The sequence below is a fragment of the Cygnus olor genome, chromosome 5 (genome assembly GCF_009769625.2).
Source record: "Cygnus olor isolate bCygOlo1 chromosome 5, bCygOlo1.pri.v2, whole genome shotgun sequence".
Taxonomy (NCBI): Eukaryota; Metazoa; Chordata; class Aves; order Anseriformes; family Anatidae; genus Cygnus; species Cygnus olor.
In genome coordinates, this window is record NC_049173.1 from 32356085 (window position 1) to 32370743 (window position 14659).

The 14659-nt window shown below is 49.9% G+C and overlaps 1 protein-coding gene across 8 annotated transcripts in view; it reads left to right on the plus strand.

Moving 5' to 3' along the window:
* The window catches only part of ARHGAP1 (Rho GTPase activating protein 1), a 25679-nt gene extending 11565 nt beyond the window's left edge, over positions 1 to 14114 (plus strand). For all 8 annotated transcript variants that reach the window (XM_040560088.1, XM_040560093.1, XM_040560089.1 and 5 more), the window contains 10 exons: positions 4221 to 4308; positions 4552 to 4683; positions 5174 to 5260; positions 5882 to 5980; positions 6697 to 6804; positions 8033 to 8109; positions 8513 to 8590; positions 9153 to 9281; positions 9499 to 9602; positions 10260 to 14114. In XM_040560088.1, coding sequence (XP_040416022.1) covers positions 4221 to 4308; positions 4552 to 4683; positions 5174 to 5260; positions 5882 to 5980; positions 6697 to 6804; positions 8033 to 8109; positions 8513 to 8590; positions 9153 to 9281; positions 9499 to 9602; positions 10260 to 10439 — 1082 coding nt within the window. In that variant the 3' untranslated portion in view covers positions 10440 to 14114. The remainder of the gene's footprint in view (positions 1 to 4220; positions 4309 to 4551; positions 4684 to 5173; positions 5261 to 5881; positions 5981 to 6696; positions 6805 to 8032; positions 8110 to 8512; positions 8591 to 9152; positions 9282 to 9498; positions 9603 to 10259) is intronic.
* The last annotated feature ends 545 nt before the right edge of the window (positions 14115 to 14659 follow it).

Here is a 14659-nt window from a genome sequence, read left to right on the forward strand (position 1 = left end):
GTCCCAACCCCTGTGCTGTGGGCAGGGACACCTTCCATTAGAACAGGTTGCTCAAAGCTCCGTCCAACCTGGCCTTGAACACTTCCAGGGATGGGAAGCGTTTGGTGGCAAGTTTTATCTGTCTGCATTCTCTCAGTATCAAAGTACCTGGATCAATCTTCTCACTTGCATCTTTCATCGAAGTGGGATCCTCAGCTGAGGGTATTTGGTGAATGAACAGGGTCCTTGAACTGCGGTTTTACTGGTAGCATCAAATCGTGTCAGAAAAGCTGACTGATATTTTTCAGGAGAAACACCTAGAAATATATAGCAGGATTTGCAAGTCAAGTGTGTATTTTCCATGTTGGTTGTACAGATTTGTTTAGTACAGAGTCCTGTCTCAGGACCGTACTGCTGCCTTGATAGGAATTTCTGCTCTGGTATGTTTGCTTTGCTGCAGGTTGAAAACATTAGCCTTGGTGATTAAACTTCAGCTGTTCTAGGAGCATGGTCCTACACTGATGGTTTGGAACCGCAGGAATGGTGTTCTCACCCCATGTCTCAGGAGTGCGTTGGAAACACTGCTCTTCAGATGGGAGTTGAAAATGAATTTGGGCCTTAAAAGCACCGCAGCAACGTTCAGGAGAATCAGCGCATCTCAGTGCTACAAGTCAATATCTATTTAGATGAGCAGCAGTCTTGACTGGTAGGCTCTGCGTGTTGGCTGCTGTCCTCCTCTTTGTTGTTTAGAAAATAATAATTCTGAATTCCATCCTATAGGGAGGTCGTTGAATTCTGGAGTACACTGAAAGTATGTTTTATGCATGAACATGCTCACAAAGGTATGCACTGTGTTGGGGTGCTCTGTGAGTGCTAACATATATAATTGCTTCTTTGTTGGTTTGCTGTTAACTCTTGCTGAGCATTTCTTGTCTGGGAGAGGTAGCAGACAGCCTGAGAATCCGAGCAGCTACTTCTTGGTCTACAGTTGTGTTCAGTGGAAACTTCAGGTATTTGCAATTGCAAGCAAGGGGTGAAAATATAGATACGTAAGATGAATATTGCAAACAAGAGAACAAACAGTACAAGGGATGGAGCATCTGGGAAAGATCAAACGTGATAAGGAACCGCTCAGTTGGAGGCAGAGAGGCCACCTGGAAGCAGTTTCCTCTGGCAACCAAGAATGCATGGAATGGGCTTTAGGTTCTTGTTATTAAACTGGAACCAACTGATTGTTCATCTTTGATGCTCAGGAGCTGAATTTTATATCTGGAGAAACCAGACTGATCTGATATATATCAGGTGGAAGCGGGATTGGCATTCAGTGGTTTCGAATGTTTGTGTTGACAGGCTGAGCTCAGTGTGGTGAAACTGGTGTGAAACTCACAACTCAGTAATGGGCATGCTGGTTCCCGTGTAGTTCTCATGCAAAAATTCATTCATATTTGGAAGGCAAAACAGATCACTCCTTTTCCAGTGATCCAAGGGACTGTAGGTAATCTTTTGGTGTGCTTGGCCCTGTAAATAATCCAGGGGAAACATGCCACCTCCCCTCTGGCAGAATCGTGGACTGTCTGTTTTTTCTTTTATCAGCAATCCCAGACCTCTTCAGCAAGGCTGCGTAAGAAATGAGGTTCTAGACTTTGCATAGGCCCTGCTGAAGGCTTTCATGTCATTCTGGAGCAAGGTGCTTAAGGTATTTGGTTCCTGATTTGTGATTTGTCCAGCCTGGAAGTCAGCGCCCAGGAGCCTGAGCTGGGCGTGCGGCCACCCGCAACATCACATGAAGACGGTGCTGTACTGCAGTTCTCCACAACCAAGGCCTGCCTTGATCAAGCTTACAATCTGCTTCATGCCATCAGACCATCCACGTCAATCTGAATTGCATCCTGTTAACTGAAGACAGCACCTACTCTGTCTTTAACACAGAGCTGTGAACTGCACGGATCGGTGGGCTTTGTGGCCATTTTCTCTCATCACTACAAAACTCAGCAGATTCTCAGATGCTGCCATCTTCCTGCTGCTCTGTGCAGGCAGGATCCTTTGTCTTCCAGATGGTGCCATACAAGTGGTTAAAGACCACTGGGTAGAGTCACAGTTTGCCATATCCTCTTGCCCAGAACTTTCTACCCTGCATCTTTGTTCTGTAGACAGCTCATGTGCATTTGACCCAGCCCTAAAGCTCACAGCAAGCTACCAAGAAACTCTGGGCTAGGCAGAGAGTGGGCTACCGTGGGATATGCAATGTGATGTTGGTCTCGTGGCCTGGCTGTGCCTGTATCTGGTTGTTCCAGACGATCCTTGCATCACTCTCTTCTAGTCCTGCTTTCTGGGTCATGCGTCCTCCCTAACTGCCCCCACCTGCGCATGTGTATGTCAGTGTGATGGCCTCTGCCAGCCTCTCCTGGTCTGTACCTGGTGCTGCCTCAGTGTCCCTAACCTTTGTAGAGGCTCTGGCTTGTGTGCATCAGTAAGTTCTGTCTCGTGCTGTCTGCTGAGTGACTTGAAAGTGAGACTTGCAAGGGAAAAACAGAAATGAAAAAGCAGAGGGAATCTGCATCTGGCCAGGGTAGGGGTAAAAGATGGGCTTAGCGGCTTCTTAATGTCGTGGCTTGTGTATGTAAATTCTCTGGCTTCCTTTTGCTGCAGCAAGTGGTCATCTGTTACAAACAGGCATTGTTCCTGGAAGCCTCAGGTTTGCTCTCCTGGGGTTTAATTTAAGATCTCAGTTGCTGCACGGCAAGTCTAACCGAGCAGTATTTGGGCACTGGAGCCCATGCAAGGGGGAGGAAACAGCTGCATGCTCTGAATACTGTAAATCCAGCATGGGGAAAAGGATATCTTTCAGGAGGGTTGATGTACTACAGGGCTATCCTGCATAAGTAGAGATCTTTGCTGCTTTCTGTGATGTGGTCTGAATGGGATGGTTGTGCTGTAGGGGAGGGAGGAGGGTGTTCTTGAATATAGCCTCAGTAGCCCCTTTCACTGCTCTGTGCTCCTTCTGATTTGACAAGAAAACAGCTCTCAGAGCAGGGTGAATAGCCAGAAAGACAAGAAAACTTTAACCCTTTGCACTAAAGGAACAATTTCACCTCCACTAGTGCTAAAAAGTAAGTCATCCTTATAGAAATGAATTGGAGGGGGGTGTCCATCTGGAAGAGAACCAGATTTCCCTCAAACTCTGCGTATCCAAATGATTTGTGACCTGGTTCTCACTTATCTAAATCCGTCAGTTCCCCCAGCATGTCCGCTAAGCTTGTCTGTGCCCACCTGCTTGGGTTTTGTTCATGGCGCTGGAGATCTCTGCCGGCAGAAGTACTCTATGTATGAAGAGATGCTTCGGGGAAAATTTGGCTCATTGTCTCTGAAGCCTCAAGAGGTGGCTGGGAGCATCCTCCCCTAAGATGATGAGGTTGCTTTATGGGTTATTTGGCTCCATTGTGGTGGGGACTGTTTTCTGCTGGGGTTTTGACATAGAATTGACTTGGTTGTGCCACACTTGGCAGCTCCTTCCGTTTCACAATGGGAAAATGCAGCTGTAGATGGAAAAATCTAGGAGGCAGTGAACAGCAGCTTGTTCTGCAGGCCCCTTTGGAGAATCTGGTGGGGCTAACCTTGTCCATGTGTAGAAGAGGCTTGTGATGATGCTTGCTTCTCATCTCTGGGATGTGGCTGGGACTGCCTGTTTCTGGGAATTTCTTAGTTTTCAGGATATGAAACTGCTTTGTTCTGTGTGCAGGATGATGCTTTAGGTGAAACAAAAGCCACACGCACCGGACCATGAGTGGTCTGGGACTGTGTGCAGAAGGGGAGGAGCGGTTATTGTGCCTGTGAGGGGCAGTTTTCCTGTGCCTCCCTATGCACACATACAACAGGAGCAGTGCCCTCGGGAGCAGTGTTGCAGGACTAATGCTCTGAGTACTCTGCTCTGTACTGGAGGCCTTCATTCCTACATGCTCTGACTCATCCTGGCTTCCAATTCTTCCTCTTCTTTCAGGGCTGGAGCATGGACTCTGTTCTCCATTCACATTGCCAACTTGCCAGGCCCTTGGGGTTCAGGTTTCTGCTCCTAAACTAGGCCCGTGGCAACTCTGCTGAAAATCAGGTTTATCTTTACTGTCAGCTTTGGCAATCTCAATTTCGCCTTGTTATGGTGGTTTTCCATGCTCCATTACCCCTTTGCTGCCAAGACCACAGCGTAGTCCTGGAACTCCCTGTAATCTCTGGCATTTCATCTGCAGGTGATGACAAATATGGAAGGAAAGTCATTTTGTTCAGTGCCTGCCGGATGCCCCCAAGTCATCAGCTTGATCACGTGAAACTGCTGGGGTGAGTAGTGTCTTCGGAGGTTGCTATTAACTTCTTAACCCTGACACGATTCCCAGGTACTAGATTCCTGAGGCTAAATATATATGGAGTGTCTTCTTTATCTTGACATGTCCTTGCAAAGTGCTTACGTTCATTGATGGAGATACAAATCCTCTGTTATGGCACGCTAAAAAGAGGCCCAAAGGGAGGAGGAGCCTCTGTGTGGCAGAGCATGAAGTGAGTTCATCAGCTGTCTCTTTTCAGGTACCTGAAATTCACACTGGACCAGTATGTGGAGAGTGATTACACACTGGTGTATCTGCACCACGGCCTGACAAGTGAGAACAAGCCATCCCTGAGCTGGCTGCGAGATGCCTACAGGGAATTTGATCGCAAGTGAGTAGGGGGCAGCAGGCAAGGGTGTAGCATGCTGCTTTGTAGCCTAATACAGGTCTTTCCCCTGCCCCCACGTAGCCTGGTGATCATAATTTACTATTGCTTGTTTCTGCTGCTTGTGGAGGTGGGTTTTTGTTTGATGCAGGCTGAATCATGGGATGCCCAGCTCTTCCTGAAGTTACGTCCTTTAGGCCAACAGGCAAGCAGCAAAACCAGGAAGCAGTGCAAGTGTGTCAGCCCCGTGGTATAATTGTTGCTTCTTGGTGAGACTGGTCACTGCTTCTGGGTGAATCTCAGAATAATGTAGAGTGTGCCCTTAGGCTGCTGGGCAGCCTGACACTGCTACCAAACGTGGAAGAGCAGAGGCCTTGAGTGCTGGGGAGTGGTGAGGCAGAATCCAAAAGGAATGGAACATCTGGGATGCCTTAAGCTTGTGAAAAGGTTGGTTCCCCTGCTGAAAGCACAGTTCATCCTTAGCTTCTCTTGGCAGGTACAAGAAGAACATCAAAGCCTTGTACATTGTGCACCCAACCATGTTCATCAAGACCCTGCTGATTCTCTTCAAGCCTCTGATCAGGTAGGAAGCCTCTGATCACCCACATCCTCACACTGATGGGGAGTGATGGGGCAATTCTTGGGGGGAGGACACAGGATGTGTCCAGGCTGCCGAGCCTGCCCTGCTGTCTCTTGCCTTATGCTGTCTCCTCCTGTTTCTGAGCTCAGAAATATTCAGATGCAAGAAATACTACCTACAGAATATGCAGATCTGTGCTGCTCCTTGGTTATCCAGGCAATTGGAAGTAATGTGGTGCAGGCTCTGCTAATAATGAAAAAGGAAGTGAGAGTATTGGTCCAAAGTATACTTAATTCATCGTGTTGATGCTGAAATCCTAACTCTGTAAAATAATTGAAGAGGTGTCTCCAGCCTACTGCTGAGCTTAGGAAGGAGAAAGCCAGGGCTTTAGAGAGGCTGCCTCTGCAAGGGCTTCTAACATGACCTGGAAAGTATTGGCATCTCCTGGTAAAATATGTGGAGTTGTAGAGCTGCGTGGGCAACATCTCTGCCATTCAGCCATACTGGCCCCTTTGCCCCATCAATGTCTCTTTCAGACCCCTGCTCTGCTTGCCTGTAAGAAGTCCACCCTTCTGATACTGGATTTCCTGATTCCTCACCTACTACTTGTCTCTTGTTTTTCAGCTTTAAGTTTGGACGAAAAATCTTTTACGTGAACTTCCTTAGTGAGCTGGAGGAGTACGTGAAGCTGGAACAGTTGGGGATCCCGAGCCAAGTGCTGAAGTGAGAGTGCTACCTATCTCCCATTTGTTTAGGGCTCTGTGAGAGGGGATTTTACTGGATGAATGGCAAAGGGAAGAAGGGATTGTTCCACCTATGCAGTGTTTTTTGAGGAAGTGGTGGTAAATTGCCATAAAGACTGTTGTTTCTCTCCACTGTCTTTCCTGTGTGTGCGCCCCAGTGCCCAGTTCTGTCCTTGAGTTAAAAAAGCTTCTCCAGTGGAGCACCCATCATGCCCACCCACCCCTCAGGGGCTTTCTGCAAGCTATTGACATTAACACTGACTTGGACCTTGCGGTGTATGTCTGCTCTGTCTGGGCACCTGCTTTGCTCACTTGGCACAGTTCAGCTCCTCTTTGAGGCTTCCCAAAGTTACCACAATCTTGGTCCAACCACACTGATTACCCGTCCCTCTCGCACATCTGCAGCTGTCTCATCACAAACAGTGCTGCCCTGACCTCTTACTTGTGCTGTGATCTTCAGCTACTCCAGCTCTTGATTCCATATATATCTTCCTTTCCTTCTGCTTTTTTTTTTTTCTGGCAACCAAATATTTGTTTGTGTTTCTCTAGGGCTGTCTGTCCTGTTTTTGCGTCGGTGGAACCAGCCATGCTAGGCTGGAGGTGTTACTAGTGTGTTAGCAGCGGGTCATGTGCAGTGTTGGGTTTGTGCTCTTTCCTGGAGGTGGACTGGATTTTTACTGTTCTGTCTTTCCACAGATATGATGAATATCTGAGATCTCTGCAGAAGCCTGCACAAGTGCCCCAGAAGCCAACACCCCCACGCCCGCCACTGCCAAACCAGCAGTTTGGAGTCTCGCTCCAGCAGTGCGTTATGTTGCTTTTGCTCTGACCTGGTGGATATGAGGTTACTGTATTTATAACTGAACAGCTGCAGGAGTGGTTGTAAAATTTCTTGCAGTTTGGACTTCTGACAAAACTATAATCATCCTTCTGAGGAACTCTGTGTCCATGTCCAGATCCTGACTGACTCAGTTCAGTTCAACTCTCTTTGTTCCGGAACTAGATCCTAACCTCCATCCTAAATTAGTATGAGGCTGTTTCTGCAGCAAGGGCTTACCAAGTGAGAAACAAAATAAGGACCATGAGGACAGCTTTATGCCACTAAACACTTTGTCTAAGCAAAGGAAGTATGTGAGAGGTGGATTGAGGTGTCTTTACAGCAGTGCTATTTTTATTGAGTAGGGCTGCAGATCTTTGTGGTTTTTTTTCATATCATAATTACTATTTTAAAAGCACTTCTACTTACCCTTGTACTGATTTCCACCACCCATTCCTGCACAATGACACAGGCAAACACAGATGCTGGCAAGGGATAGCGATACTGGCTAAGTGTTGAAGATATTTTTAACCTTGAGTGTGATTTTGCGGGTGCGGAATGAGGAGGAGCCAGTATTGTGTGTCCAGACAGATCCTCTGAAGCAATGTGGGAATGCATTCCCCAGCTTCAACACAACATTTCCAAATGTAATCCCTGTGGTGCTGTGTGCCTGAGCCTGATAGTGGCCTGAGAGGGGGTTACCACCTCCATACCATAAAGTGGTACAGACTGTCCGAGTGAGGGTGGCACAAATGCCTCAGCATCACTAGGCCTTCCTTGACAGCTCCTGTGTTGGTGTGTCTTCCATTACGGGAACTGGGTGGATAAGCTTATCCCATGTATGTCTGTGTCAGCTTCTTTCTGCCTTTTCCCACAAGAGGGAAAGACAGAAGGTAGTTTAACTCTCTTCACCTGGTTTGTAACTAGCAGCCTTGCCTTCTGGGAACTCCATTGCCCTGGTGTCTACATGCTATGATTTTTGTGGAAGATAAATATTGCTGTGGTGTGGTAATGATCCCAGACTTGCTCCAGTGAATGACAGCACGATGGGTGAACAGGAGAGAAGGCAGGAATAATGGGTGAACTGGGGGACTGGGATAGCAAGATCCTGGGTGACAATCAAAGGTAGTGCTTGTGTGGGCAACTTCAGGTCGCGGGGGCTGCAAGCAGGGCAGGGAGAATGAGTCATTTGTAACCTTTTGTCTTTTCCCACAGTCTAAGGGAGAAGAGCCCTGATCAGTCTCCTGTTCCTCTGGTGGTCAGAGAGACCATTGCTCATTTGCAGGAGCATGGTAAGTGTTAAAGGGAAGCTGCAACCCCTCTTAATTTCACATTGGTGGCCTCTCCTCCACTCAGTTCCCATCCAGAGTGTGGTGAGAAACAGCAGAGCAGCAATCTAGAATAAGTTGTAAAGGCCTGTCCCAGGGGGATAAGCCTTCAAGAGACTGTGCATTTTCATGGCTTGGAAGAACTTTTTCTCTTAGTTGTTCATACTCCCACTTGTATAAGAGTAGCAAATGCTGCTTGTACCCTTTGCCTGCTGCTGGAGGCAGGAAGAATTGCAGTTCTATAAAAAAGGGACATGTTGGCAACTGTCTGAACACCATACAGCATGGATTTATGATTGTTAAGACCGGCGTTCCTAGAGACTCCCACGTATCTGATCTTTTTTCTCCATCTGCTCTCACTTGACAGCTCTTGCAACAGAAGGGATTTTCCGGAGATCAGCCAATACACAGGTTGTCAGGGAGGTCCAGCAAAAATACAACATGGGTAAGTGTCCCAGCGCAGCAGAGCCTGTCTCATTCTCTGACTCCTGCTCTCTAGCTAGAACTGTGTTGCAGCAGAACATGTTGCATCATGGCTCTTCACTTTCTTTGGTAGGATTCTAGGTGAGGCCCCATCGGGGGAAGACCTGAGTTGCAAGGAAGAAGCATCTGACACTGTATAGTATTTCTGCTGTGTGGAAAGCATAGTTCTTCCCGCTCGTGTTTCCTACACTGCCCTTTTCTTTCCTGATTATTTCCTTGTTTCTCAGGGTAGGGTATACCAGGTTTGTCTAGTTATGCCAGAGGGACTGAAGATGGCAAGGAAGAAACCTGATCATCTGTTTGGTTTGCTGTTTTCTAAAGAGTTAGTGATGGATTCAGCAGTGCTTTGCATATGCTTTTGGGACACACATTTTCACGCTGTTAGAAGATGTCGTGCTTCATTATCCTCTTACGTTCTTTAAAATGCTGCTTCCCCAGTTCTGGGCTCTGACCATCGTGTCACGTTCTTTGGAGGAGATCCTGCTTTGGCCAGTGAATGCTGAATCTCTGCTTTACTTTCTCAGGTGTGCCGGTAGATTTCCAGCAGTATGAAGATGTCCACCTCCCTGCTGTGATTCTCAAGACCTTCTTGAGGGAGCTACCCGAGCCCCTCCTCACTTTTGGCCTCTACAGCCATGTTGTCAGCTTCCAGAGTGAGTTGTAACAAGAGTATGCTGTACCCTGCATGTTGTATTGGCCAAAGACAAATCTTCCAAACCACCCTTATCTGTGAAAGGGCCAGTCCTGCATGGGATACCCTATGGCTGCAAACTGTGCTTTCACTGGGATGTGTGCTGAGGTATTCATCTTTTGCATGGAGAGATGAGAATTTCTTATGGACCTGCTTGTCACATCTCTCCTGCATTTTAGGTGTGGAGGAGGAGAATCGTGTGGATGTTGTTCGCAAAACACTCCAAAGTCTGCCGGAAGAAAACTACCAAGTGCTTCATTTACTGACAGCCTTCCTGGTGCAGGTGAGCTGCTCTGAGATTTGGAAGTTGTCTTCTAGTTCAGTAGTCTGTGCCTTGCATCAGCTTTTTGCCTGCCTGCTCCCTCCTTCCCTTTGAGAAGAAATGAGTCTCAAGCTAGGAGACTGCCTCTCTCTACCTTATGTTCCTCTTATATGGGGTCTCACGACTGAGAGGTGCAGGCAGGCGTTAAGCCAGTGTGATCTGTAGCAGGGAGGCCGAAAGCTCCCCGGAGGGGAGGTACGAGGGAAAAAATAACCAAGTAGAAGATTGGACTAGGAGAGGGGTCACAGATCCACCCTACTTGCTGCTGCTATGGAAGCCGCTGCAAGGCTGTTCTAGCCAGAGCGAAGATCATTTTGGTTAATAATGATCTGGACTGCAGAGGTACTGACTGGCAGTGCTCTTGGTCCTATTATCATATGGCCTGGTTGTTGAGCCGTAGTGGGATGGGGGAAGTGGCAAGATGTTGCTCCTCACCTCCAGAATGCTAAAAGTCCTGTGTTTCCCCCAGCCACTTTCTGGCAGTGGGTCTTCAGCTTCTGCCTGCCATCCTCCTTCCACTGACCTGGAGAGCCTGCCAGCTCTGGCTTTGGGGAGGGTAGAGGGCAGCTGCTCTGTTGTTCTGTAGGATTCACAATGGTCTCTCTTCTTCCCACGTAGGTCTCTGCTCACAGTGACAGAAACAAGATGACAAACACCAACCTGGCAGTTGTGTTTGGCCCAAATCTGCTGTGGGCCAAAGATGTAGCCATCACCCTAAAAGCCATCAACCCCATCAATACCTTTACCAAGTTCCTGCTGGACCACCAGAAGGAGCTCTTTGAGAATGTGGAGGCCTGAATCCAGGCCGGCCCACTCCAGCACACTGTGCCCACCTTCCCACCTTCTTTCCCACCTTGTCTTGGAGCTGTGACCAAGCTGTCTCCAGTGCAAAGGGACCATTGCTCCCCTGGGTGATGAGCAGAATGAGGGCTGTGGAGATGGTGGAGAAAGTGTAAGTAAGCAGCAGATCTCTTGCATCAGGTGGGGATGGGAGCTGGTCTCCCGGCTGCTGGGTGGAGTCCTCCCCAACCTGCCAGTCTGTGCAGCTCCTCCAGGGCTCATCACCAGCCTGCTGCCCTATAAGATGACCTGCCTTCCTTTCCTCCTTCCCTCACGTGCGTTTTTTCTGCCCTCCTGGTCCCTTCCTCAGCAAAGATCTTTTTTTGTTTAATCTCCCAACAGCCCCAGCTCGCTCCCCTTGCCTCAGCTGGGCTATCAGGGCTAGGGCAGACTCGCTGGGTTTGTGGCAGAGGTGTTCTTGCTGTGAGTGCCATCTTTCAGCACTGAACATGCATCCTGCCTTCTCCCAGAGGCACCTGAAGCACTGAAGGGAGCAGGAAGCCCTTGTGCTTCATGTAGCATCGTGTTCTGCACTTGCAAACACCTCTCCAGACCCACGGCTTTGACCAGCAAGTGAAAGACAGGTTCGCAGCACGTGGGCTGTGTAGACCTGCCAGACTGCAACACAGGGAAGCTGAATTTAGCCCATATTCCTCTGGGGTCACCCACTCCGGATACTCTTCAGCTTTTACTGGGGTGAGGTTACTCCTGTAGTTACCCAGCTCAGGTGTTGTCCCTCCAGCAGCATTTCCAGCCTGGCTGGGAAGGTTCGTGCCAGACCTGGCCGTGCAGGGGCCTGGCTGGGGTCCTTTCACAGACGGGAGGCTGAATTGCAAGGAGAAAGTGCCCTGGTGGCACTGAACTGCTGAACACTATGAAGATCACTGCCTTTCCCTGTGGCAGCAACACGAGGCCTCTTGTACTCCTTCAGGCGTGTGTATCTGTGCTGACAGGCACAGACTGCCTCGGTGGTTCTTCTTTTTCCTCTTCAGTTTGAGCAGAACTTTCTCTAGCACAATGCAACAGTGAGCATGGCCTTGAGGGAAGGTCTGGAGACTGGGGCTAACCCTCGCTCTGGAGTGCACCAGGCCTGGCTTACAGGTTTCTGCCCAGGTGCTGAGCTCTCATGTGCCAAAGTTTTGAGGGAACAGCTATTCCATGCTGAGGGCCCTGCCCTCTCTCCTCCTCGGTTCACAGTTTCCTTGCATCCTACCATGGAAGCCTCATCTGATACATCCTGTATGCCCTGGGCATGGCTGGAGAAAATTGGGAGGTCTGCGAGGCAGGTTTAGGGCGGGATGTGCCCGGTGCCTTCCCCGAGCAGTGCATCACTGTTGGTTTGGGTTGCAGCGTGCTGGTTACCTGAGCTAAACGTGATCCCTCCCCTTAACCTGGGCCTGAGGGAGCTTCTGAAGTGGGGAGCTTCTCGCCTTATTTCTCTGGTGTATTTACCTTTGTATCTTGTGTCCTGCATGCCTGGGCCAGTCCTGCTCCCTGTTGCATCTGGCCACGGGGACAAATGGTTTGGACCAAACAGAAGTCATTTTTTTACAAGCTACTGGATGCTAAATAGGATTTGCCTTTTCACAGCATTTTAGCCTGAACAAAAGTTGGTGCCCCAGCTGTAATGAAAAGAAGCGACCTCTGCTGCGGGGCTGATGGAAGTGGCTGTTTTTGCTAAGCTCTGGAGTGGGGCTGGGTGCGAACACAGGAAGCGTGGCAGGGCAGCGCAGGTCCACCCAGCTGGCTTGGAGGAGGCACAGCGGCTCGTGGGTGGGAACTGGGCATTGCTAAGGCTGGAGCCAGAGATGTGCTAGGGCAGGGCTGGGCCTGATCCCTTCTAGATAGGGGGAACTTTGCCCTGCGGAGGCTACAAGGTTGCCGAGTCTCCCTCCTTCAAGAGTAGGAGTCTTCCCTGTTTGACCAAGATAGGAGCTGTGGCTGCAGCCTGAACAGTTCACAGCAGCACCCAAGTAAATGTTGTGAAGATACTCGGCTCCTGGTTCATCTTTGGTCTCTGCTAGAGTAATTGAGCAGGGCTGGTTTGCTGTGGAGTAGTCATCTGCTCTGATGGACAGTGTGGAGAGAGGTGTATACTTGCCCCAGGATTTACTTCAGGAGGCAAGGCTTCCTGGGCACCCTGCGAGGAGTGGGGAGACTGAAAGAGCCCCGTACTCAGCACCCGGTGCTCCTTCCCTCCCCTATTTAGGCTTTAGTAGAAGGGAGATTCTTGCTCCGGCTCTGTCTGCAGCTGACTCTGGCCTTGCTTGCATCTCCCTAGAGGAAAGGCAAACCCAGCTAACTTCTCCAGGGACAAATGAGCCCAAGGCGAGCGACTTGGAACAGCAAGTGCCTGTCTGCTGGGGCACAAGGCCGTGATCCTATGCGCAGCTGCAGCTCTCTGGGGAGGGTGGCATGTTCCAGCCCTCCGGGGCAGCAAGTGCCAGTCCGTGCCCGGTGGCCAGGAGCAGCGCTGGTGTAGCTTAGCTGCTCTCCAGGGGGAGAGCAGGGATCGCTGCAAGTGTCTGTGTTCTCTCTGGAGTTTGTTGGGTGGCTGTTTTTTCTTGTTTTGTTTTTGGTTTTGTGGATTTTTGAAATACTGTTTCCGTTTTTAGCAAAAAGGAGCCTGGTGCACCCCCTGCAGGCAGGGATAAAAGCCTGCTCCAGGTCAGTGCCTGCAGGGAGCAGATTTGGAGGGTGTTCAGGAAGCTGCTACTGCTCGTGGTGGGAAAGTGCTTGAAAATCCTGGAAGGGACCCAGTGTAAATATCCCCTTTCCTCTGAGGCTCCTCATGCTGGAGCTGCCAGGGGCCCTGGAGTAGGCACAGTAACCGGGGCTGCTTTTGCTTCTGCGCTCTGCCCTCCTGAATGCCTTCTTTGGAGAGATCCCTCCTGCGACTTGAGCAAGGAACTGGCCTGGGCCTGCCCGCAGCCTCCGCTGGGTGGGTGGCCGCAAGAGCCTGCGTCTGCCAAGCCCAGGGGATGAAATCCCCTCGCCCGCTGGTCAGCCTCCTGGCGGAGAGCACCGCTGGCAGGGCACGGGCCTGGCTGGGCTGCTTCTGTCCTCTGCGTGTCGGTGGGGACAGGATCTGGTTAGGGTGCCCATCTTTGTCATTTTTCTCCTTGTCATAGAGCTGCCCAAGATCTCTGGTTTGTCTTTCAGGTTAGCGATGAGCCATTTCTCCCTGCGGGGATGGAGAATTTGCTCCATTCCGCCCCTCTGCTTTTTAGCATCTAGGCCATTCCCCTCTGCTAAGACCGGTGCTGTCTTAACTGCCCCTGGTCACTCCCAGCTCCCTGCCCCAAGCTGCGCTGTGACATCAGAGGTTTTGGGTAGTGCAGAGGGGGCTGCAGCTGTCTGGATGCCTTGTGGCAATGTCTGCAAATCTGACAGAGAGCTGAGCGCCAGTTTGGTCCCTGTCTCCTCTTTGAAGCACAGGGGCCCCTGTGCAAAATTTTTGGCTTTGCTTTTGTTGCTGGTGTTCCCTGCCTTCTTTTCTGTTGACGTTCATTAGGTGCAGGGATGGGGTTTTCACAGTGGTATTAAGTCACATTGTTTATTTCCTTCTAATCTGCACCAATCTTATATTTCACGGTTTGCACTTTTTGTATTTCAATAAAAATGGAAATGTAATCCCAGCTCCAGGTGTGTCTGTCCAGTGGCAGCGGCCGTGGCACAACTCCAAGAAGCAGAAGTAAGGCTGGCTGTGCTGCCAGCCACAACCACGCAGAGAGGTGAATGAGCACGAGATGCCTCATATGTGAGTAACTCTGGGAAGCAGGAGTGCCTTGTGGGAGCATCAGGCTGGAAACAGATTTAGAAAAAGAATGAAGTGTTGCAAGTTTGGCTTTCTCCTGACAGCAGTAGCCTAAACAGGGCTGGGCATCCACATTGTTATCTCCCTCTCGTGATGAGCAGGTGAGTCATCTGCCCAGACCTGCCCTCTCCCAGGGGAGTAGCCAGGCGGTTGCACAGGTTACCTTGTCATCGTGTGCCAAGGGGGAGCAATTGCTGGCTCCCCAGTTAGGATTAGCCAGTTAGGTTTATCATTTATCTGACAGCCCAGTGATGTGTGCAGCACAGCACCGGCCTGCGCCCACTCACTCCTATCAATTTGTTTTGCGGGTCACTAACTCTTGGATGTAGGGCAGTCTTTGGTTAGGACCACTGCACCCCAC